This window comes from Pteropus vampyrus, unplaced genomic scaffold, assembly GCF_000151845.1.
Source record: "Pteropus vampyrus isolate Shadow unplaced genomic scaffold, Pvam_2.0 Scaffold23, whole genome shotgun sequence".
NCBI lineage: Eukaryota > Metazoa > Chordata > Mammalia > Chiroptera > Pteropodidae > Pteropus > Pteropus vampyrus.
In genome coordinates this window covers 2,982,097-3,008,793 of record NW_011888804.1, presented here as the reverse complement: position 1 = coordinate 3,008,793, position 26,697 = coordinate 2,982,097, and the positions used below count along the sequence as shown (strand labels likewise).

At 34.2% G+C, this 26,697-nt stretch overlaps 1 protein-coding gene and 2 pseudogenes across 4 annotated transcripts in view; 1 reads left to right on the top strand and 2 right to left on the bottom strand.

Annotated features, from left to right (window-relative positions):
- TMEM116 (transmembrane protein 116) overlaps positions 1 to 26,697 on the top strand; it is a 53,208-nt gene that overhangs the window by 18,750 nt on the left and 7,761 nt on the right. For all 4 annotated transcript variants that reach the window (XM_011355815.2, XM_011355814.2, XM_023528230.1 and 1 more), the window contains exon 5: positions 23,270 to 23,374. In XM_011355815.2, the coding sequence (XP_011354117.1) occupies positions 23,270 to 23,374 (105 nt within the window). The remainder of the gene's footprint in view (positions 1 to 23,269; positions 23,375 to 26,697) is intronic.
- LOC111737118 lies at positions 166 to 284 on the bottom strand (annotated as a pseudogene).
- Positions 24,569 to 24,684, bottom strand: LOC111737071 (annotated as a pseudogene).

Here is a 26,697-nt window from a genome sequence, read left to right as displayed (position 1 = left end):
AAATATTTTCTCCCATGCTCTTGTAGATTGCCTTTTCACTGTGTTGATTATGTACTTTGATGCACAAAAATGTTTAATTTTTTTTTTTAGGCAAGGCAACCCTTGGTTGACCTCACAGATTGCAAGGACTTTGTCAGCTTACAATCCCTTATTTTTTATTTTTTATGTCTACAGCACCTGGTCTTCCTAGGTGGTCTCCCATCCAAGTACTAACCAGGCCTGACCCTGCTTAGCTTCCGAGATGAGACAGGATCGGGCTTGTTCAGGGTGGCATGGCCGTAGACCAAAAGTGTTTAATTTTCATGTAGCCCAATTTATTATTTCTTTTGTTCCCTGTACTTTTAATGTCATATTCAAGAAATCATTGCTAAGCCTAAAGTACTAAAGTAATGCAGCTTCTCCCCTATGTTTTCTTCTTTTAGGTTTAGATTTTAGGTTTAGATTTTTGACCTATTTTGAGTTAATTTTTGTATATGGTATAAAGTAAGGGTCTAACTTCATTCATGTACATATAGATATCTAGTTTTTCCAGTACAATTTATTGAAAAGACTGTCATTTTCCCATTGAATGTCATTATTGCTTAAAATATCACTAAAGAATATGGTAGTTTTCTACAGGGTTGCTATAGAAGATAGTTCCTAATTAACAATGAGGTGGAATAGAACTGCCATTGTCCCTCAAAATTCTAACTCCTGTGGCTTAAAAATAACACCTGTATAAAAATTGCTTCTTGTCTGGTTTTTCTTTTTCTTTCTCTTTTGAATTAAGAAAATTGAGTAGATAGGTATCTTTGATAACTTGGAGAAGATTTTAAATGGTTAAGCTATGTTTGAAATGATTTAAAAATTGAATAAAAAACAGTATTGATGGGAAATCAAATTATTATAAACATTCTACAGTACCCTGAGATTGTATGTATTTCTTGGCCCAATTGTCACATTCCTGGAAATTCTCATCTAAAGAGATACCACAGAAAGTTATCTCAAAGTTATACACTGGAAAATGTTTATCTTAATCTTATTTATAATGGCTATAAATTTTAAACAACTTAATGTTAACTGATGACATATATATAGTACATTTATAATATATTAAATATTAAGTAAATTACAGTATGTAGAATATAAGGTAGTCATTAAAATTAATGATGTAAAACTTTATTTACACAAAAAGATGAATGTCCATCTGTAAAACAAAATCTGTGATCAAATACATATCAATAAATACACATTTAGACTCAGTTAAATATAGGTGCTGATTTTTATGTTTTTCATTATATTTCTCTATATTGGTAATTTTGTCAAAAGGGCATATATTATTTTTAATAAATAATTATTGAATTAATTTTATGATTCTTTTAAAATTTCATGACAGATTCTCTTATGGGAAGAAAATCTAAAAAAAAAGTAAAGGAAAAGCTTTTATTGATATAGTAAAAAATCAGCATACAAAAATCAATTGTATTTCTATATATGAGAAATGAACAACCTGAAAATGAACATAAGAGAACAATTTCATTCATAATAGCATGGATACACAGTGTCATTTGACTATGTATGTGACAGTTTATTTCTGTGCTCTCTCTTCCAACCCATTAGGATTAGGTCTATATGTCTGTCCATGTATACATTAAGGGTCTTTCCTTTGTACAGTTCTATGGATTTTGATAAATGCATAATGTCATATATCCACCATTGCAGTACCATCTGGTATGGTTTCTCTGCCCTGAAATTCCTCTTCACTTATTTATTTTTCTTCCCTTCCTTCTCATAACTCTGGTAACTGCTGACCTTTTTACTATTTCTATAGTTTTACCTTTTCCAGAATATTATGTAGTTGGAATCATACAGTATATAGTCTTTCCAGATTGGCTTCTTTCACTTAGTAATATGTATTTAAGGTTCCTGCGTGTCTTTTTGTGGCATGATCGCTTATTTTTAAAAATTAATTGTATGGATTTACCAGTTTTGTTTTTTTTTAAATCTATTCACCAATTGAAGGACATACTGCTTGGTATTTCCAGGTTTTGGCAGTTACGAATAAAGCTATTGTAAACATTTGTGTGCAAGTTTTGTGTGCACATAAGTTTTCAGCTCAATTGGGAAAATAACTTAAAGCATGATTGTTGGATTATAGAGTATGCCTGTGTCTTCCAAAGTACAGTCATGTTCCCTATAACAATGTTTTGGTCAACAAAGGACTGCATATGTGACAGTGGTCCCATTAGATTATCATAGAGCTGAGAAATTTTTATTGCCTAATGACATCGTAGTGTCTGACCTCAGATTTGCCAAGGATGAGGAGGTTGCAAAAATCAACAAGGCTGTGGTTGAGATGGTAAACAGCTTTAATCTGGTTATGGATGAGGATGACATTGAGGAGCTCCTAGAGATGACTTCTGAGGGAACTGACCAGTGAGAAGTTGTTGGAACTGGAACGGAAATGCATAGCTGAAGAAGAGGCAAGAAAAAAGGCACCTGCGCGAGAAGGAAAGGAAGAACTCCCAAGAAAATTCACAGTAGAGGGGTTAACAGAAGCTTTTGCAGATCTCAACAAGCTCCTTAAAAAGTTTGAAAACTTGGACCCCAACACTGAAAGGTTTTCATTAATAGAGAGGAATGTTCATGGTACATTATCTGCTAACAAGCAAATCTATGATGAAAAAAGAAACAAACCAAGCAAACCACCATGAATATATATATTGAAAAGAGTGACACCTCTTGAAGGAGAGCCTCAGGCAGGTCCTTCAGGAGGTGTTCCAGAAGGCATTCTTATTAGAAAATGACAGTTCCGTGCGTGTTATTGCCCCTGAAGACCTAGTGGGGCAAGATGTGGAGGTGGGAGACAGTGATATTGCTGATCCTGACCCTGTGTAGGCCTAGGGTAATGTGTGTGTTTGTGTTGTAGTTTTTAACAAAAAAGTTTAAAGCACAAAAAAGGTAAACATTTTAAAAATAGAAAAAAGCTAATAGAATAAAGATATGAAGAAAGAAAATGTTTTTGTACAGCTGTACAATGTATGTTTTAAGGTACGTTATTACAAGAGTTAAAAAGTTAAGAAAAATTAAAGTTCGTAAAGTAAAAATGTTTCAGTAAGCAAAGATTAGTTTATTATTGAAGAAAAAAATATATTTTAATAAATTTAGTGTAGTCTAAGTATACAGTGTTTACAAAGTAGTCTCCAGTAGTGGACTTGAAATTCACATAACATGTAATTAACCATTTTCAAGTGAACCATACAGTGGCATTTAGTTCATCTACAAGGTTGCGCAAACATCAGTTCTGTGTGGTTCCAAAACATTTTTATGACCCAAAAAGGAAATTTCATATCCATTAAGCCTGTACTCTTTCATCTCCCTTAGCCCCCTCTACCAGCCCCTGGAAACCACCAGGATGCATCTGGCTTCTTTCTTCTGGATATTTCATATAAATGGAATCATAGAATATGTGACCTTTTGCATCTGGCTACTTTTACTTGCATAATATTTCCAAGGTTCATTCATGTTATAGTATATATCAATACTTTATTTCTTTTTATGGCTGAATAATCTTTTATTGTATTTATATCACATTTTATTTATTCATTCATCTGTTGATGGACATGTGGGTTTTCACCTTTTAGCTAGTGTGAATAGTGTAGCTATGAACATTTGTGTACATGTATTTCTTTGAATACTTGTTTTCTAGTAAAGTCCAGCTTGTCAATTTTTTCTTTAATGGATCATGCATTTACTGTTGTCTCTGAAAACCCATCGCCAAACCAAAGGTCATCTATATTTTTTCCTGTCTTAGAGTTTTGTATTTTACATTTAGGTCCTATGTTTTATAGTTTTGTATTTTATATTTACAGTTATTTTTTGTGAAAGGTGTAGGTCTTCATCTTCCTATTTGTGCATATGATGTCTAATAGTTTCAGTATCATATATTGATAAGGCTGTCCTTTACTGAATTGCCTTTGCTTCTTTGTCAAAGATTAGTTGATTGTATGACTGTTAGCATGGTATATCTTTCTTAATCCCTTTATTTTTAATCTACTGTGACTTTATATTTAAAGTGGGTTTTTTTGATTAAGAATAGAATTACCATATGTCCCAGCAATCCCTCTTCTGGGTATCTACCCCCAAAATTTGAAAACGTGTAAAAATGTATGTACGTGATGCTCATTGCAGCATTATTCACGGTGGCTAAGACATGGAAGTGCCCTTTGATAGATGATTGGATAAAGAAGAAGTGGTACATATAAACATGGGATATTATTCAGCTATGAGAAAATATGAAATACATGGATGGATCTTGAAATTATTATGATAAGCAAAATAAGTCAGACAAAAAAGTTGAGAACCATTTGATTTTATTCATATGTGGGCCATAAAACTGAAAACAACAAATGAACAAGACAAACAAACAAAACTCATAGAGACAACAGTTTAGTGGTTACCAGAGGGAAAGGGGCGTGGGGGTAGATAAGGATAAAGGGGATCAAATATGTGGCGACAGAAGGAAATTTAACTTTGAGTGGTGAACACACAATGTAATATACATATGACATATTATTGAATTGTACACTTGAAATCTAATTTTATTAACCAATGTAACCCCAATAAATTTAATAAAAATAAATAAATAAATGGGGTTATTTGAAACTCATAAGATACAGAGAACATTTTGAAGGTTGCCAAGATGGGAGGAGTATTTGGAGGAAAGGGTGAAAAAAGGAGAAGAGATTAAGAAGGACAAATTGGTAGTTATAAAATAGTCACAGAAATGTAAAGAATAGCATGAAGAATATATTTGATAACATTGTAATAACTATGTATGGTGTCAGATGGGTACTAGAGTTATCAGGGTGATCACATTATATAAATATCTAATCACTGTGTTGTATACCTGAAATTAATATAATATTGTATGTCAACTGTAATTGGAAAATTAAGAAATTATTTTTAAAATGGTTTTGTAGACAACATATAGTTGGGTCTTACCATTTTATCCACTGTGACAGGCTCTGTCTTTTAAAAAAATTTTTATTGAGATGTAATTGACATGTTAGTTTCAGATGTACAATATAATGGTTCGATGTTTGTATACATTATGAAATGATGACCACAAGAAGTCTAGTTAACATTCATCATGATACATTGTTACAAATTTGTTTTTCTTAATGAGACCTTTTAAGATTTACTCTTAGTAACTTTCAAATATGCAATGCAGTTTTTAAAACTAGAGTCACCATGCTTTACATTACCTTCCAATGACTTATTTACCTTTTATTTTTATTTTTATTTTATAAGTTAATTTTATTGGGGTAACATTGGTTAATACAATTATATAATTCTCAGGTGTACATTATCATTTGACATCTGTATATTCTAGTGTGTGTTTACCACCCAAAGTCCAGTTTCCTTCAGCTACAATATATTTTATCCCCCTTACCCACTTCACCCTCCCCCTATCCCCATATATTTGACCCACTTTACCCCATCTACCTTCCCCCTCCACCCCACCTCCTACCCTTTGGTAACTAGTAGTCTATAGTCCATGTCCATGAGTCTATGTTTGTCCTGTTCATTTGTTGCTTTTAGGTTTATATCCCACATGTAAGTGATATCGGGTGATTTTCAACTTTTTCTGTCTAGCTTATTTCGCTTAGCATGATTATCTTGAGGTCCATCCATGTTGTCACAAATGGCAGCATTTCATCTCTTCTTATGGCAGAGTTATATTCTATTGTATATATGTACCACTGCTTTATCCAATCATCTATCATAGGACACTTCGGTTGCTTCCATGTCCTGGCCATCATGAATAATGCTGCTATGAACATCAATATGCAAATATCTTTTTGGATATGGGTTTGCAAGTCTTTGGGGTAAATACCCAGTAGAGAGATTGCTGGATCATATGATAGATCAATTCTTAGTTTTTTGAGGAACCTCCATACTATTTTCCATAGCGGCTGTACCAATTTGCAGTCCCACCAGCAGTGTATGAGGATTCCTTTTTCTCCACATCCTCTTCAACATTTGTTTTTATTTGTCCTGTTGATAACAGCTATTCTAACAGGTGTGAGATGGTATCTCATTGTGGTTTTGATTCGCATTCCCCTAATAGCTAGTGTGTTGAGCATCTTTTCATACATTTGTTGGCCATTTATATGTGTTCTTGGGAGAAGTGTGTGTTCAGGTCCTCTGCCCAATTTTTGATTGGATCGTTTTTGTTTTTCGTTGTTATTGAGTTGTATGAGTTCTTTGTATATTTTGTGTATTAGGCCCTTATCAGAGGCATTGCTTGCAAATATATTTTCCCAATTGGATGGTTGTCTCTTTACCTTATTGATGATTTCTTTTGCTGAGCAGAAGCTTTTTAGTTTGACATAGTCCCATTCATTTATTTTTGCTTTTACTTCCCTTGCCTTTGAGGTCAAATTCATAAAATCCTCTTTAAGTCCAAGGTTCATGAGTTTAGTTTCTATTTTTACTTCGATGCACTTTATTGTTTCAGATCTTATATTCAGATCTTTAATCCATTTTGAGTTAATTTTGGAGTGTGATGATAGACAATAGTCTAGTTTCATTCTTTTGCAGGTGGCTTTCCAGTTTTCCCAGCACCATTTATTGAAGAAGCTTTCCGTTCTCCACTGTATGTTTTTGGCTTTTTTGTCGAAAATTATTTGCCCATATAAACATAGGTTTACTTCTGGACTCTCGATTCTGTTCCTCTGGTCCGTGTGTCTGGTTTTCTGCCAATAGCAGGCCATTTTGATCACTGTCACTTTGAAGTATAATTTGAAGTCGGGCAGAGTGATGCCTCTATCTTCGTTCTTTTTTCTCAGGATAGCTTTGGCAATTCAGGGTCTTTTGTGCTTCCATACAAATCTGATGTTTTTTGTTCTATTTCTTTAAAAAATGCCAATGGGATTTTGATGGAGATTGCATTAAATCTGTATAATGCTTTAGGTAATATGGTTATTTTAACTACGTTGATTCTTCCAACCCAAGAACACGGAATAACTTTTCATTTTTTTGTATATTCTTCAATTTCTTTTAATAGGGTCTTATAGTTTTCATTATATAAGTCCTTCACATGTTTCATTAAATTTATTCCTAGGTATTTTATTCTTTCTGATGCAATTGCAAAAGGAATTATTTTTTCCACTTCTTCTTCTGACATTTCATTATTAGAGTATAGGAACGCTAAGGATTTTTGAACGTTGATTTTGTATCCAGAAACTTTGCTGTATTTGCTTATTGTTTCTAGTAGGTTCTTGTGGAGTCTTTAGGGTTTTCTATATAGAGAATCATGTCATCTGCAAATAGTGACAGTTTGACTTCTTCATTTCCTATCTGGATGCCTTTTATATCTTTTTCTTGTCTGTTTGCACTTGCTAGGACCTCCAACGTTATATTGAATAACAGTGGCGATAGTGGACAGCCTTGCCTTGTTCCTGATCTTAGAGAGGGAAGGTTTTTAGTTTTTAACCATTAGGATAATGTTGGCTGAGGGCTTGTCATATATGGCCTTTATTATATTAAGATATTTTCCTTTTATACCTATTTTGTTAAGTGTTTTGATCATAAACGGTTGCTGTATCACGTCAAAGGCTTTTTCTGCATCTATTGATAAGATCATATGATTCTTATTTCTTAATTTGTTTATGTGGTATACCACATTAATCGATTTGCTTATGTTGAACCATCCCTGTGCCTCTGGAATGAAGCCCACTTGATTGTGGTATATATTTTTTTAATATGTTGCTATATTTGGTTCGCTAGTATCTTATTTAGGATTTTTGCATGTGTGTTCATGAGAGGTATTGGTCTGTAGTTTTCTTTTTTTGTGTTATCTTTACCAGGTTTTGGTATCAGAGTGATATTGGCCTCACAAAATGATTTGAGAAGTATTGCCTCCTCTTCAATTTCTTGGAAGAGTTTGAGGAGAATAGGTATTAAATCTTCTTTGAATGTTAGAATTCACTGGTGAAGCCATCTAGTCCTGGAATTTTACTTTTTGATAGATTTTTGATGCTTGCTTCAATTTCCATACTGCTGATCGGCCTATTTAGATTTTCCAGTTCTTCTTGATTCACTCTAGGAAGATTGTGTTTTTCTAAGTACTAGTCTATTTCTTTTAGGTTATTAAATGTGGTGTTATATACTTTTTCATAGTATTCTTATATGATTCTTTGTATTTCTATGATGTCAGTCATAATTTTCAGTCTTTCAACCCTGATTTTGTTTATTTGTGTCTTTTCTCTTTTTCTTTAGTGAGTCTAGCTAGGGGTTTGTCCATTTTATTAACCTTCTCAAAGAACCAGCTCTTCGTTGCATTTATTTTTTCTACTGTTTTTTTCGTTTTCAATTTCATTTATTTCTGCTCTAATTTTGATTATTTCTTTCCTTCTGGTGACTTTAGGCTTCATTTGTTCTTCCTTTTCTAATTTTTTAAGATGAAGCATTAAGTTGTTTATTTGGGCTCATTCTTGTTTTTTGAGATAGGCCTGTAATGATATGGGCTTTCCTCTTATGACCCCTTTTGCCATGTTCCAGCAGTTTTGATATGTTGTACTATCATTATCATTTGTTTCTATGTATCTCTTGATCTCTCTTCTTATTTCTTCTCTAACCCAGTTATTCTTCAGTAGCATGTTGTTTTATCTCCATATATTTATGGTTCTTCCTGATTTCTTTTTGCAGTTGATCTCTAGTTTCAAAGCATTATGTTCAGAGAATATGGTTGGTATGATTTCAACTCTCTTATATTTGTTGAGGCTATTTCTATGTTCCATTATGTAGTCGATTCTTGAGAATGTTCCATGTGCACTAGAGAAGAATGTATAAGCAACTGTTTTGGGATGAAAGACTCTGTAAATGTCAATTATGTCCAGTTGCTCTAGTGTGTCATTTAAGGATGTTATTTCCATATTGATTTTCTGTTTGGATCATCTGTCCACATCCTAAAGTGGGATATTTAGCTCCCCTACTATGATAGTAGTAGTCTGTTTCTCCCTTTAGCTCTGTTAGTAATTGCTTTACATATTTCGGGGCTCTCTGCTTAGGAACATAGATATTAATTAATAAGTATTATGTCTTCTTGGTGCATGATTTCCTTTATCATTAGGAAGTGTCCCTCAGTATCTTTCTTTACCTTTTTTATTTTGAAGTCTGTCCAATATTAGTACCACTACTCTTGCTTTTCTCTGAATGCCATTTGTTTGATATATCATTTTCCACCCTTTTAGTTTGAGTCTGTATGTGCCTTTGGAGCTGAGATGTGTTTCCTGGAGGCAGCATATGGTTGGATTTTGTTTTTTGATCCATTCTGCAACTCTGTGCCTTTTTATTGGTGAGTTCAGTCCATTTACATTTAGGATGATTATTGAAATATGAGTTCTTCTTATAGCCATTTTATCTTTTGCTTTCTGGTAGCTTGGTGTTTCCATTGCTTCCTTGTCCTTGTATTTCTGTTTTCTTTATTTTGGTTGGCTTTTGTGGGTTTTCCTTCTGGTTCTTCTTGTTTTATGTTATATACTTCAGTTCTGAATCTTCTGTGCGTGGTTACCATTACAAATATATAAAGGATAGTTATACATATACAGTCGTCCATTTTCTTCTGTGTGTGCCTTATCTCCATTTCCCTTTGCAAATTTGGATCTTTGAATCCTTCCCTTTTCAGTCATTGTTATCTCATATTATCCCTATGTATATTGAACGTTCGTTACTATCTTGCTATAGCAATTCTCTTCTTATTATTTAAGCTTATAATGCCCTGTTCTTAGTAAGGGTTGCACTCCTCTGCTTCTGTTTGCCTGATAGTCACTTTACTCCTAATTATGGTTTTTTTTTTCTTTGTCATTTCGTTTTAGGTGAGCTGACTCCTTTCAGTATTTCTTGTAGTGTAGGCCTCGTAGTGGAGAATTCCCTCAATTTTTGTATATCTGGAAAGGTCTTAATTTCTCCTTCAAATCTAAGGGAGAGCTTAGCTGGATACATTATTCTAGGCCGGTAGTCCTTTCACTTAATAATTTAAATATTTGATTCCATTCCTTTCTGGCTTGTAAGGTTTGTGCTGAGAAGTCCGACAATAATTTAATGGGGTTTCCTTTTGTAAATTACCGTTTTCTTCTCCCTGGCTGCCCTGAGAATTCTGTCTTTGTCGTTGATTTTTGATAATTTTAGTACAATGTGTCTTGGTGAAGGCCTTTTTTGGTTGAGATAATTGGGCGTTCTGTTGACTTCTCGAATTCCAAGCTCCAGCTCATTCCTTAGATTTGGGAAATTCTTGTCAACTACTTGTCTGAAAATGCTTTCTAGTTCCTGCTCCTTTTCCTCACCTTCGATAATGCCCATTATTCTTATGTTTCCTCTCCTGATGATATCAGCTAGTTCTTGAATTTCTCTTTCAATATTTTTCATTCTTCGATTTCTCTCTTCTTTCTTCTGATTTATTTATAGATTTCTATCTTCAGTATCACTGATCTTTTCCTCTATTTGGTCGACTTTATTTCCCAGGCTTGTTATTTCATTTTTCAACTCTTTCAGTGTGTTTTTCATCTCCAGAAGATCTATTCTGTTCTTTTTGAGGGTTTCAATCTCCTTGCTCTGCTCATCTAGGTGTTTTTTCAATTCCTGAAATTGTTGATATGACTCATTTCAGAACTCACTGAGTTTTTTCAGAAATAACATCCTGAATTCTATGTCGTTTAAGTCGCATATTTCTATATCTGTAATCATATTTTCTGGAGATTTTTCTCTTTCTGAGCTGCCTTGTCGCCTTGGTTGTTCATGGTGTGCAATGGACTTAGTGGAAATGTATTCTGCTTTTCTTCCAGAAAGAAAATTTATTATATAAAAGTCTCTCTTTAGCCCGCTGCAAAGAAGGGAAAAATACTATTTAACATGGCTCTTTCCTTTACATTGTGGCCCACAAGTCAGATAAAGTAGTTCAACTGGTCCATTTATTCAACTTTAGGAAAGTAATACTCGTAGAGAATTAAATAGATGTAGAGTTAGGTGACCTGGATTCGCTATGACTTTGAGGAAGTCATTTGGTCTTTATCTCTTTTTTTCCCTATAAACTGAAAATCATCGCCAGTCTAATCTACTTTATATAATTTTTTGAAATATTAAATAGGATGTCTGTTCACATGTTTTATAAAATTAAAGGTTCTGTATGACTTTATGATGTTTTTATAGTTTTACTGTTTAAGCAAGGGAATCAAGATCATTAAACTAAGTACTCTACCAAGAGTGGTTGCTTCTTTCCAGACCAGAAAGTGGGTTTAGTTTATCACTCAGTTTGGAAAGATTTCTGAACCTTGTTTTGGATAGTTTCCTATGGAGAGATATATTCGATAAGACAGAAACTTTAATCTGACAAGATAGGTTTATTGTGCTGATCTGTCAAGGCATTAGAGCCTCCTTCTCCAAAACTTTGTTTGGAAATGGCCAAAATGTTTTTGATGTTTTGACTAGGTATGAGAAACCCAGAGTTGTTCAGGGAGGAGAATTGGCTCAGTATAGCTGTAGCGCCTTTATGCTACTCCACCAAACTGGAACAGGAGGAATCAATCATTTACCAAAAGCTCACAGGTCTAAGATAAGCTATGAGAAGCGAAAATATTCTTCAACTGTATAAGCCATCAGAAGAGAAAGAATAGTGCCCTTGGTTAATACCAAGGGCACTAATAGTGATCTTGGTTAATACCAAACCAGAACTGTATTTTATTTAGTTCAGTGCCTCTTTAAGAGTTAAAGTACTAAGCACTCAGAAAGACTCTTCTTCTCTCAGAATTCTTTTTAAAACTGGATACTAGCAAAGCCTGAAACTTTCCAAGTCTGGCTTAAATATAGTTTTCCACCAGCACTAGGTAAATAGGCAGAGTCAATTTCTTATATAGCCTGTATTGATCTTCAGATAATCCATTACTTTGACCTATTTAACTTGACAGCCCACCCAGGCATCAGTTTTACAGAATCAAATTTCCTAGAGTTAGTTTTTAAGTCCCCGAAGAGATCACCTTAAGTTTGATACCTTAGCAAATTAGGATGAGAATATTTTAAATAAATCTTTAGGGCCTAACCTTCACATTTACCCCCTTTTAGTTAGTAAGAATTATTTAAGAATGCTTCCTATTTTCTCTCAATTTAGAGCAGGAAATTCGATGTTATAATTGATCATTCTGTTTTTCCATTAAAAAGCTAAAGAAAAACTGTTTCTCTGCTCATAACACTTCTGACATCAAATGTGTTGTTTCCATACCAACCAATTTCCTAACTCTCCAGACGCCAACTGGGTGTCCTGCAATTCAGTTCTGACACTAACAACCCGGTGAGTTAGCACAGATCCCAACCCAAGACTGCCCTCTACTTCAGATTCCAGTTGCAAGTAGTGGGTCCCCAGGTTATCCACACTTCTGTCTGACTTGGCTACAAATCAAAGCTTCCCATGCCCCCCTCCTTGGGTTCAATAATTTGGTAGAATGGCTCAAAGAACTCGGGGAAAATACATATATTTACCACCTTATCATAAAGAATATGATTAAGAATATAGATGAACAGCCAGATGAAGAGATACGTAGGGCAAGGTCTGATAGGGTCTGAGCTTAGGAGCTTCTGTCCCCTTGGAGTTTGAGTGTGCCATCCTCCTGCACATAGATGTGTTCACCAACTCAGAAGCTCTCTGAATCCCTGGAGAATTTTATGGAGGCTTCATCATGTAGACATGATCAATTATTAACTCAGTCTCCAGCCCCCTTCTCTCTCTTGGGATGGGGCTGAAAGTTTCAAGCCTTTCATCATGGCTTGATCTTTCTGGTGACCAGCCCCATCCTGAAGCCATCCAGAAGCCTACCAGAAATCCCCTTATTAAAACAAAAAGCGTTCCTATCATTCAAGAAATTCCAAGAGATTTGAGAGCTCTGTGTAAGATGCTCCTATTACTTCCATCACTCAGGAAATTCCACGAGTTTAAGGAGCTCTGTGTCAGGAACCAAGGGCAGAGACCAAGTGCATAGTTCTTATTATGTAATAAAAACAAACCCAAACTTGACTCCTTTCTCTCCATGTTACAAGAGCATCCTGGTACCTAGTTTAATACTCTTTGGGGACCTGGAGACCAACATAGAAATACATACTTTCCTTAAAAATGGAACATTTTAATTTTTTAGATTTTCTATATTAAAAATTTTTGTATGTGTAATTTATAAAACTAATATGCATTTTCAATAAAAATTTAAAAAGTAAAGAGGGGTATACAAATGAAAAGTAAAAGTTTACCTCCCTTTTTTTCCCCTAACTTTCACAATTTGATCAGGTCAGATTAAATGTCTGTACTTTTCAAAATTCTCCTCTAGCTGGTTCTTGTAAAAAAAATTGGTAATGGGAGAAGGCAGGGCATTCCTTGTTTGCACAAGCAGATGAAGAGGTCCTAGATTTTCTAAGAGTCATAGTAAAGAAAGAGAATCAGTCCCCTGATCTAAACAAACAAGATATCCACGTTTCTGAATCTAGATTTCCAGTTCCATTCTTTGAGCAGGAAGACCCTTTGAAAACTAGTGCTGAGATTTTTTAGAACATAGCAGTTATTAATCGTTTCCACTGAAGCAGAATGAAAGAAAATGGGCTTAAATAGTAGTGGGAAAGAATTCAGTTTGGGTAGAAACCTTGAGGATTGCTATGACAGAAATAAATTATCAGGGTCATTTTGGTGTTTCCCAATCAAATATGTCCATAATTTTCATCTGTGTAAAATGGATTTGCTATTTTTACATGAAGCCCAGGCGATACACTAGAGAAGTGGTTCAAAATGCTTCCTAGGCTTTAGGATTTTAATAATGAGTAAAACTTGAAAAAGGTGGGAATTATAGTATTGCTAACTTTACATTATGCTAAATTAAGAACACTTAGAAAACAACTACTACCTAATTTTATAAAAGGAATTACAATTGCTACTAAAAAACTAGATAAAGTATAATCTCAGAATAAAGAATGGTTTCTTTAAAGTAGTAAATTTAGCTATATGAAAAACTTATATTGCCTATATTTTCTCAGTATTTCTTAGACCAGTGTCAATTTTTCAAGGATTGGCAGTAATTTCTGAACCAGCATTTGGAAATTATCGCACTATATGCCTTTCAAAGTCCTTTTCAGGTTTAGGAGGCTAAAACTTCAAGACACATGAATATTTTTTGTTTTGAGCTTTTTCTCTTCTACTGGGGTAGGTGTGAGATGCAAATTAGAACTAGGTTTATTATCCTATTATATTATAACTTCATGAGGTTACTGAACCTGCAGTTATTGAGTTTCTCTCTGATTTAGATAATGAAAAGAGTTTCGTAGGAAACCCAGAGCTGATGAGGGGCAGGAGGTGGGCAGGGGAGAGATCTGGCTCAGAACAGCTGGGGCACCCTTATGCCACTTCACTGAATTGAAACAGAAGAAATCAATCATTTACCAATAGCTAGTCTTTTGTTTTGGAACTTACCTAAGAAGCCAAGTGAGTCTGAGAACTAAGCCATCAGAAATAATTTCAGTATTTGATTAGTAAGTTGAGATGTGCTGTTTTCCAAGTGCTATTTATTTTGTGAACTCAGCCAACCAGCAAAGAGATGTTACAGTGCCAGAATAACATTTGGACCAGAAAGCTTTGTCTAGACTATAGCATCTGGTTCTGAAAGATGGAATCTGATTAATAGCCTAAGATACTGATGTTTTTAATTTTATTTGATGACTAGCTCTGCACTGAGAGGATTGATTTGCTTGTATATGATTGTCCCCACCTCCAGTCAACCTTGGGATCAAGAGCAAGTTCAGTGCTTTTTCCAAAAAGGGTCTAGGAATATTGTGCTAATATTTCTCTTTATCAGAGATAACTGCTATGGAGAAACAAGATAAGGGGAAAATGACAGTGCCAGATACTGTCCTGTTCAGCTTCTCTCTATACTCTTGGCTATTCTAGTATTTGTTTTGACACAAGTTCAAGTATCAGCAGTCATCTTTTCTTAGTGAATGAACCCAGTTTCATTTACTGGAAGAATATGCGAGTCAGGAATTTTAGAGACACCAGCTTGGACAGCAGATGACATGAAGTTTGTGGCTTGGAGTTAAAGTGTAGAGTTTGGAGTCAAACGTACGTAGGTTTAAATCTAGACTCTGGCACCTGTTAGCTGTGTGATTTTTTTAAGCAAGTAAACGTCTCTAAATCTTAGTTTCTCCATGTAAAATAGGAGTAATGATATGAATTTTTAGGGTTAAATTAGACAACAAATGCAAAGTGCTTGCCCATAGTGTAAACTATTGTCGTTATTTTTATTATTTTTAGAAGATAGGTTCTGCCTACCTCCTTAAGAACAGAATTCGCCTGCATACCTTTCATTTCCTCCACATACTTACTGGTCCATTACTTTCTGAATCTGCCTGACAATAGAAAGCAGGGCCTATGAAAAGTATTCTCTCATCAAAGATTGGATTTTACTATCTTTGCTTGTTAATGTATTCTCACTGCCTTTCTGACATCTTAGACTTAGCCTGCCTACCTTAAAGGCCTAAATTTTCCAGTGGCTGGAGGTTTATAAAACATTATTATCGTGATTTTTAGGGTCTTCTTATGGTTTAAATGTAAAAGGAGTTCAAAGAAACTTTTGCTAATTGATAGCTGACTTCCCTGGATTTAATCCCATGCTTAGAGGCCCTATGCCCTTCTATATGGGCAGATTTCTGATCCTAGCCTCTTGGGCTAGCTTTTACCTCTTTTAGTCATGGTATGCTAACCAACATCTGATTCATGGCGTGGCACTATGTCTTATCTGTGACAGAACAGATTTGTATCATGACCAGTCCCCTTCATTAGGAGTAAATACTCTTAACAGCAACAACAAAAAAATCCCTTGTACCCTAGGTCCATGTGATAAAAGTAGCTCTACATGGCATCCTAAGTGTTTTGGAAGATCGAGAGTTGACTTTAGAGTGAAATTCTCTCATATCATTTTCTGTTGCTCAGAAAATAGTTTCTGTCTACATAGAGGCAAGAAGGAAGCTGTTCAAAAAAATCTCATCGGAGTATTTTTATACTTGATTGTACTCTATCTCCATTTTCTGTAAGCTTTAGCTGCCATCCTTTCAAGACAATTTTACAAAGAAGTAGAACACTACATTTTTGAGATAGTTTTAGGTATGTTCATCTTGTAAAAGAGTGAACTAAATAAGTTATTGAGGTCTCATTTAGTCTCAGGATTCAATTAAAACAAACGAACAAAAACGGTCTGTTTTGAAAACTATGACTCTGGAGTTACCTTGTTTGATTTGCTTTAGGCTGGTGTAGGGGAGATTTGAGGCAAATAACTTCTTACATTAGTTTTTCATTAATTTAATAATAGAAACAAAATAGTTTCTGCATTTAACAGACCTTAAATTAGTCACTTTAACAATAAATTCACTTACAGTCTTGTTTTTCTTATCATAAAAATAGAATATAATGTCAGCCTATATATAAAGGTACTTTTAAGTCATAAAGCATACAAATACAAGATTGAGTAGAAGGTTCTTGTTTGTCTTTCCTATTATAGATTCTTCTTCATACATGGGATCATTCAATAACTATTTGCCTCACTGGGATTTTAAGAGAATAAAGATGGTAGAGTTGAGTCTTAAATTTCTCAAAAGAATACAAAGTAGTTAAGATGATAAATTTATAATTAGTTGCTTCTGTTTGATACTGAAGAATGTTAACATTAACCACAATATCTCTCAGGCTTTCAGAAAATCTTAAATCTGAAAACTGCAAGAAAGCCCAGATTTAGTATCTTTATTTGTCTGGTGTTCTTAGGGTGGAAAAATCTATCAAATATAATAACACCCTGCTTCCCTCTTCTGGTCTTAAATGAAATTACCTATTCTTAAGACTTCTGTTTCCTCATCAGAGAATGGCCGGTCTCTCTAAGTGGCAGGAGGAGAGGAGAAGACAAGGGAATCAGATCACATTTCATATTTTACTGCCAATGTGGGAAACACATGTAATTTAGTGGACATTACTTCCTACTGTAAGCCATCACGTCTCTTACATGTTCACCTTAGTAACAATAGAAAAGTTTGGAAGATCTTTCTGTACAAATTTTCTCAAAAAACTAAACTTGCATCTGCCTGTGGCCTCAGTTATGAGATAAGTATCTATTGCGTGTTTATAACGTTCCGCTCATTATACTGTACTCTGGAGCACACATCAGTAAACAAGACAGATAAATTTCCTACCCTCATAGAGTTTACAATTCTAGGGATAATTCACCTCAAGTTGTTGAGTGCTTGCTATATATAAAGCTCTGTGTTAAGCTGCTAGAAGGTGAGGTTGGTTATGTGTATGATAGTATAAATGAAGGTATAAATATGATTCCTCACATCAAGGAATTTAAAGTCTAGTGGGAGGCTAGACATATGTACTTTATATAAATCATTATAGTACAAAGCAAGTTCAGTTATTTAATAAAAGTATAAATTGGCTAGGACTACAAAAGTGATTGGTTCTAACTGGAGAGATTCAGAAAATTATCACAGAATGGGTAATCAAATCAAAATTTCACCTACCCAAAAGTTTCTGTCTCTCCTTATTGTGTCTCTTAGAATGTATTTATCTGAGGTTCTTTTCTTTTCCTGAGCAACTGGAGCAGTAAAGTGGTCTAAAATCAGGCAGTGTAAGGAAGGAGGTAAAGCCAGGTCTCAAGATCAGTGGTGATGGAAATATCCTCTATCTGCGCTGTCCTGTATTTAGTATTAGCTGTTGCGTACTTAAAGTATGGCTAGTTTAACTGAGGAACTGTATTTTAGATTATCTTTCATTTTTATTAGTTTAAATTTGAGTAGCTACATGTGTCTAGTAACTACTGTACTGGGCAATACAGATCTAGATAATACATGATGTTATGGTTACCCACTGAAGAATGGAGACATGGCATTTTACTGAGTGAGCCTGTTCAGGATGTTTTTACATGAACTCTTGTATAGTTCACCCAAATTCTTCCCACTAATCTACTTTCTAACACCGAAACTACACTCTATATTTTTGTGACTCACTGACATCCATTGTCTTCTCTGTTGTTTTTAAAAACAGCTTCCCTGTTAGTTTTTTAAAATGTCCCTACAGGATTTTGCAGCATCCCTGTAAATAATGACACACTATTTTTGAATGCTTAAACTATATGCCATGTACTACAAAAGTACTTTATATATATTTCATGTAATTTTTACAGAAAACCTATGAAAGTGGATACTTTCATTCTCGTTTTATAGATGAGAAAACTTAGAGAGTTGTGGGTAAAGTGTTAAGAAGAACTCCTTTCTCTGTCTCTGGAAAAATTTGACCCTGGATTAACTGTCTCCTCTATTCTCCTAGAAACATGGTAAGATGGAACACCAGTTGTGTTACCAGGCCACATTGCTTATGGTAAAAATGACCTCTGATAGATAAAATGCACCTAGACTAGAAGATTGTAAATAAAGTGTAAATAACGGTTAGGAAAAGATACCATCTTTAGGCTTCTCTGAATACAGTGAATCTTAGAATTAGGCGTGTTCCTTAAAGGGACCCTGGAATCTGAATTCAGAGCTATTGTTTCCTATTTGGGACATAAGCCAACGTGGCCATTATACCTTGATAATGACAATGTGATGTATCCCCTCATACTTAAGCTGTTACTTGGGGTATCAGTGACTAGCTCCTGAAGTGCTGCAGACTTTCAATGAAGAGAAATGCCTACTGCTGCTCTGCTGGAACACTGTATCTCTTGGCCTCTATCTTTCTGAGTGCAAAATGTGGCTTATGGTAGTCATGTGAGTTTGACTGTTTGGTTCAGCTTGGTGGGCTTTGCAAGAGGTGAAGTAATTTGACCCACAATGTATGTAAATGGACAGTTCTAGGAGGAAATACAAAGGCTAAGTGAAAATATGCTTAATCCTACTAATAATTAAAGTATAAATTAAAGTATAATGAGATGGTAAAAATTTTAAAGGCAGATAATGCTAGCAGGTGAGAATGTGAGAAAAACAGGCATATTTGATGGTAATATAGATTGGTAAAAATTTTTGATAGGCAATTTGGTGATGTCTCTCAAAGTAGTTATTTTTCATATCATAGTAATTTCACTCCTGAGAATCTATCCTATGGAAATATTTGCACAACTGAGCAAAGATTTGCAAGCATAGTCATACATTATTTTTTGTAATAGTGATAAGTTGGAACCCAAATATCTATCAGTTAGGGAATGATTAAGTAAATAATGGTACATGTGAATAGTGGAATAATATCCACCCTTTAAAAATAATGATCTCAAATGATCAACAGATATAAGTATCGAACACTGACAGCTGTTTATATTACAAAAGGAAAGACTGTTTGATGTTATATGCCCCCTGATGGAAGAACACTTCACAATTTATGAAGTATTGTAGTCAAAAAAAAAAAAAAAATTAAACCTGAATTTGACCTATTGAGGTGGTGGTATATATTTAACCACCGATATACAGGAACTACAGGTACAGAAAAATATGATAAACTATACTATTGAGCTGCAAGCAGAAAAATCCACACTGTGGGAAGTTATAGGGGAAAAAAATGTTGATTTTCAATAAATAAATGAAAAGAAAAACCCTCAAAAGATAGAAGGAGAACCTGGCAATGAAAAGAGATTTTAAAAAAATGTGTGTCAGAGGCAGGACTTCTGGAAAGGTCAAGAGCTTGGCAGATCATCTCAGTGAAACAACTACTATTTAACTGTAAACATTATTTTTTAAAACCCCACCCATTTAAAGTCCCTGGAATTTGTCCTAAAGACATATAACAAATGGAGAAATATTTATTCAAAAAAATCTACTAAATCTTAGTAAGAACAGTGCGGGTTTGTGGCATTTTAGACATGACTTGTTTCCATTCCTTTTCTCTCGGATATTTGTGATGAAAGCTCCAATTGGGTTGTTTGTCATTTGGTTGCTGAGTTGTAAATTTATATGCACATATTCTGAATAATAGACCCATATCAGATATATGATTTACAGATATTTTCTCCAGTCCTTTAAGTTGTCTTATCACTTTCTTGATGATATCTTTTGATGTCCTTTAAAAGGTTTTAAAAATAATTTATTGAGGTGTAATTCACATAACACAAAATTAACCATTTAAGATGAACAGTGGCATTTAGTGCATTCAGTGTTATGCAACCACCGTCTGCATCTAGTTCCAAAACATTTTTGTCATTCAAAAGTAAAACCTTTACTCATTAAGCAGTTTATCCCCATATTCCCTACCCCCAACACCTGGAAACAGCCAATCTGAAGTCAGTGTTTATCTAAGGCTATGTCTGTTTTGGATATTTTACATTAACAGAATAATTTAAAATATGACCTTTTGTGTCTGGCTTTGTTCATGTAGCATAATGTTTTGAAGGCTCATCCGCATTGTAGCATGTATCAGTACTTCATTCCTTTTTATGACTGAATAATATTCCATGTATATATGTACATCACGATTTGTTTATCCATTCATCTGTTTATGGATATTTGGGCTGTTTCTACCTTTTGGTTATTGCGCACAATGCTATGAACACATGCATATGAACACGCATGTATATATAATTATTTGAGTACTTATTTTCAATTCTTTTGGGTATATACCTAGGATTGGAATTGCTAGATTACATGGTAATTCTATGTTTTACTATTTAAGGAAGCACCAAACTGTTCCCATTTTTGGTACTCGTAATTTCTTTGTGCAGATCCAAATTTCTGTCTGTTATCACGATTTTTGCCTGAAGGGCTTAACATTTCTTATAATAATGGTCTGCTTCAGTGTATTCTCTCTGCTTTTGTTTGTCTGGAAAAATCCTCTTCTTGTCCTTTTTTTGAAAAGGCATTTTTGTTATGTATAGAATTCTAAGTTGACAGATTTATTTTTTCTCCTTCAGTGTTTTAAAGATGTTGCTCTTATGTTTTCCAGATTGTATTTTTTTCTGATAAGAAGTCTGCTGTCATTCATATTTTTGTTTCTGTGTATGTAATGTGTCTTTACGCTGAATGGTATTGGTATTTTCTGTTTATCACTGGTATTCAGTAATTTGATTATGATGTTCCTTGGTGTGGTTTTTTTTTTTTTTGCATGTTTCTCATATTTGGTTTTGTTAAGCTTTTTGTATATGATGGTTTATATTTTCATCAAATGTGAAAATTTTTTGGCGATTATTTCTTCGAATATATTTTCTGTTTCTCCTTTCCCCTCCTTCCACATGTATTAATTAGCCTGCTTGATATTGTCCCACAGCTCACTTAGGGTTTGTTCATATTTTAAAAGTCCTTTTTTCTCTAGATGTTTCATTTTAGATTGTTTCTATTTTTGTGTCTTCAAGTTTACTAATCTTTTGAAGTTTCTAATTTTTTAATATATTATATATTTTTACATATTATATTTTTCTTTTGCAGTTTCCATATTTTTTATTTTAAATTTGTAGAATTTCATTTTGGGTCTTTCTTTATATCTTCCATTTCTCTACTTGTCATGCTCATGCTTTCCTCTACCTTCTTGGACATATGGAGTATTTTTGTAATAGTTCCTTTAATATCTTTGTCTGTTAATTTTTATAATCTGTCATTTCTGAGATTTTTTTGATTAATTTTTCTCTTGGTTATGGTTCATATTTCCCTGCTTCTTTGTATAACATTTTATTAGATGCCTGATATTGTAGATTTTATGTTATTAGGTATTAGATTTCTTTATATATATATTTTTTTTTAATTTGAGGGTTTTGATTTGATATAGTTACCTCAGTGTATTTGATTCTTTCAAGGCTTGCTTAGTTTTCAAAGGCTTGATTTTAAGCTTTGGTTAGGGCAGTCTTTCATATATAGCTAATTTGGTCTCATTAGTAAGGCAGTATTCTTATTATGATTCTATAGTACTGTCATTCCTATGTATGTATTAGAAAGTGCTCCCACTCTGACTAATGGGAACACAAACTATTACTTTAGGGATTCTATTGGAGATTGTTCCACCTTCTTTTTTCTGATGGTTCTTTTTCTTGTCTTCTTGGTTTTCTTTTCCACACTCATAGATCAGTACTTAATCAAAAACTTGAGAGCACCTTTACAAATTTACAGAGCACTATACCTCTGTGTGACTCCCTCTTCTCTGATAATCTGCTTCACAGATTTTAGCTGCCTTGGCCTCTCCAGACCCTGAACTCTGTCTTCTCAGCTCACGAAGGCAGCTCGTCTCTGTTTGGATTTCCCTTCACTGCACTCACTTTTTCAGCCAGTGAGCTGGGGCACTTGATAAGCTCAACTTGCTTGTTTTTCTTTTTTCAGGGATTACTGTTCTACACTGATTGTTATCCACTGTTTGAGAACTGGGTATTTTCGTATATTTTGTCCAATTTTTAGTTTTTAAGGCTGAACAGTAAGTTCTGTTCCTGTTATTTCATCAAAGATGAGAAACAGAAATTCCTTCCCTCGGATTTTGTCCAGCTGGTTCCTTGCTATCTTGTTGGTTCTTTGATGCTTTTAAGGATTTAAAAAGCATAGGAGGTCAAAACAGAAACAGAAACCATGTTTGAAGAAATAATAACCAAAATTTTCCCAAATTCGATGAAAATATAAACCACCATATACAAGAAGCTTAACAAGACCAAGCATAAGAAACATGCACATAACCACTGTACCGTACACCTGAAATTAATGCAACATTGAATATCAACTGTAATTGATAAATAAAAATTAATTTAAAAATTAAAAATAGAAACAATTACATTTTATTATATCTCAGAAAAAAAATAAAAGAAAGAAAGAAATATGCAGAAAACACACCAAGGCACCTCATTAAAATTACTGAAGACCAGTGATAAATAGAAAACACCAATAACATCTAGCATGTTTAGTTCTTTCGAATGGAAATTTTGGTTCATATAGCCTAGGCTATCATTATTAGAAATGGAAGTCCTTATGGCCTTTTAAATTAAAAAATAAAATAGAAAAATATTTTCTTAAAAGTAGAACTGTTAGGTGAGAGGAGTTGGGTAATGCTGTGTGTGGTTCCTCTGAACATTCAAAAGGGTAAAATAAGGAAGCTGGGACATATTTTACGTAGACCTGGGTAGAATTCCCGCATTCTACATGATATGTATACTGGGTAGTAAGTTACTGATAGACCAGTAGGTAGGATTCTTATAGTAGAAAATAATGGAATAAATTGAAGGAAGTCAAAGTGGGACAGTTATGATAGGTTGTTTTGATTTTCGCCTAGATATTCTACATTTCTTCATTTCTCTACACCGTGAATTACATCTGGTGTCTGTACAAAGAGCTGAGGATGAAACACAACCAGAGTGGACAGAGCACATTTCCCCTGGTAAGTTTTATTCAGACCTAATAGTTAAGAATAGTATGCTGAAACAAACCCATATAACCTTAATAAACAGTATAAGCACTCAGTACTGGCTATGTGAATTCATGGTAGTTAATAAAAGAAAAACCATATTCTCACTGAGTTTCCATTCTGTTGATATAATTTCCTTTTTATCTTATGCCACCAAAAAAAAAAAAAAAAGGGATTTGATTATAGGAAACATTATAGTACTGCCATTCCTGCCTGGTTCAATTCAGTAAGAGAAATAATCCTTCTTGGCTCCATGCCAGTCCATTATTGTTGCTAAAGAAAAAGATCTTGGCGAAAGATCCGGGAAAGTGCTCCGTTTGCTAACATGAGATTTGAACTACAGGTATTGGTAAGGGAGTGTTTGTTCTGCTCCCCTGTTATTTCTACAGTATTTGTGGGTAACATACTGGTTTGCAGAAGAGCAGAGGGATTAATTTGTGCTAATCAGAAAACAAGATTAACCCAGGGAGTAGTTGTCTTTCCTTCTTTGGTTCACAAAGAGTTTGGGGCACTGTCTGGCATGAGTTATAAAAGAGAGGAGAACATTAAGTCAGTACATCTAGATTCCTTTTTTGTGTATGCATATTTTACACATCACATAATTCACCTGTTTTAAATGTACAATTCAATGGTTTTTAAAGTAAACTTACCAGGTTATACAATCATCATTATAAAATAATTTCAAATATTTTCGTCACCTTAATAAAATCTTTCATGCCCGTTACCATTAATTCCCTTCCTACCTTCTGCACTAGGCAACTGCTAATCTACTTTCTGTCTCTATTGATTTACCTTTATTGGATATTTCATACTGATGGAATCATATATGTAATCTCTTGAGTCTGGTTCATTTCACTTAGCATAATGCTTTTGAAGTTCACCCATTGTAGCATATACAAGTAATCCTTTTTATTGCTGAATAGTATTCGATTGTATACTACATTTTATTTCTTATTTCTGATTCAGCATATCACTAAGTGATCTTGGCAGAAGACAATTTTTATGATTTTAGCAATTTTCACGTATTTAAATATTTTTATATATTTTAATCTTATTATGCATATTTTACTAAATATTCTATTCATCTTATTTCTGCAGTATCCCTTCTCCTGTGGTTTTCTGAAGAGAAATTTTTATTTTTATTTATTCATTTAATATTATTATTTATGCCTACAGCACTTGGTCTTACTAGGTGGTCTCCCATCCAAATACTAACCAGGCCCAACCCTGCTTAGCTTCTGAGATCAGACACCGGGCTTGTTCAGGGTGGCATGGCCGTAGACCATGGACCATGGACCATGGCTCCACTGGAGCACAAACCCAGGACCTTCTGCGTGTAAAGCCGACGTGCTAACAGCTACCTATGGAACCACGTCCTGAAGGGGAATTTTTAAAGAGCACCATAGAATAAATGAATCTGGAAAGCCTCCCAAAATACCTTTCTCTAGAACCTACAGATCAGTTCTAGAACAAATGAAAGTGGTATATTGTCATGGACATGATGAAACTTAGTAAATATTTCATGAATGAATAAATAGTACTAATCATTGTGAAAAGAGTATTTGAAAGTGAATCAGATCTTTCTTCTAGACCCAGTTCTGTCATTGATCTCCTGCATATGCCTACATATGCCCCTTTCTTGGGCTTCAAGTTTTCATCATAAAATGATGTGCTGGTCTTTGTGATCTTTAATGTCCCTTCCAGCTCTAAAATGCTATGATACTCTTAAGTCCTAATCTGACCAACTTCTTAAGAAGATATCTTTTCTTCTTAAGAGAATAATTGCTTTTTTCTAGCCTTGTTCTAGATACATACTGTTGGAGAGGGACAGAGGCATAGAATTCTTTTAAAACTTTTTTTTCTTTTGCTGTAAGGAGGAAGGGCAGTGGGGAAATCGTTGAAACAATAACGTGAAGAGACCCCTTATGCAGCATCCTGGACAAGATATTGCAGTCTGTACAATACAAGCATTGTTCAATAGAATTTTTTGCAGTGATCAGAATATCATATACTATCCAATCCAGTAGCCACTGACCACATGCAGCTATTCAGCACTTTAAATGTGGTTGGTGTGGTTGAGAAACTGAATTTTTTGTTTTCTTTAATCTTTGTTTTAATTTAACTACATTGTACTGAACAGCACAGGACTATATTCTGATGCCGTTTTCTCTTGTTTACCTCTGAGGAGTCAACACTTATAATTAGTCTTCTGTATTTTAAACTCATATAGTTTCTCAGCTTCCTACAATTTAGAAATGCCCCATGGCTATATATACCTTTACTTATTTGTCTACATAATCCTAGAATCCTAGAGCTGGAAGATATTACAAAGAAACAATTAGTTTATTTTCCTCTTTTCAGACAGATGAATGTTTAAAAAGTTCCACAACTTTATAAGGGTAGTATTTCAAGTTTTTTTCATCCGTTCATTCATTCATTCATTCATAAGTTAAGAGACTAACTGGAATTTGAGAGAGGTTATTTGGCCACAGAGTCATTCCGTAAAGAAGTTGCCATGATGGAACTAGTGGCCAAGGCTGGGGACAACATTTTGGAATATTTTTCTGAGGCCTGGGCTTCTGGCAGGAGATCAAATTAATCTTTGAAGAAAAGGGAAGGAGAAATATAAGATTAACTGTCATATATGGTATTCTACTGCTTTCTTTGCATACAAATCCACCTACTGTATGTACTCTATATAACACATGCTACGAGACTTGTTCCAAGAAGATGAAACTCTAGCCAAAAAGTTTAACACCACCGCTTATTATTTTGTCATTATAGCTTTGTACCAGGTACTTTGAAGTTTTTTTTTTCATTTTGAGTTCTCTTTTAAAAAATACCCAAGCAAGACTTCTGCCCTAAACATTTCTCAATAAACTTTTTATCAGAGATTCATTGACAGTGAGATAAGAACAAGAATTAAACATAGGATAGCCACCTGATGGATAGAGGATAGAATAAAAAGAGAAGAAAGGACGTGGGTGGGAGAGGCCACCGGAGACTAATTTTACTTATTTCCCATTTTACCTAAAGTCAGCACTGGCTATCCTACTTGAAATCATTTGCTATTTCTGATTCAAATTTCTTAAGGCAAATCAATTACCTAGCTCTGATTATTGATTAATTGCTCACTTAATGTTTATTGATCCCTAACAGTGCCATTTCATATGTATGACCTCTACCTTAAAAGAGAAAAAAAAAAAGTTTTCTGTTATTATCCCTTTAAGGTGTTCTGTTCAAATCTTTCGTTATAGATTCCTAGTGAGTAGGAACCATTCTTCTGTTAGTTGTTT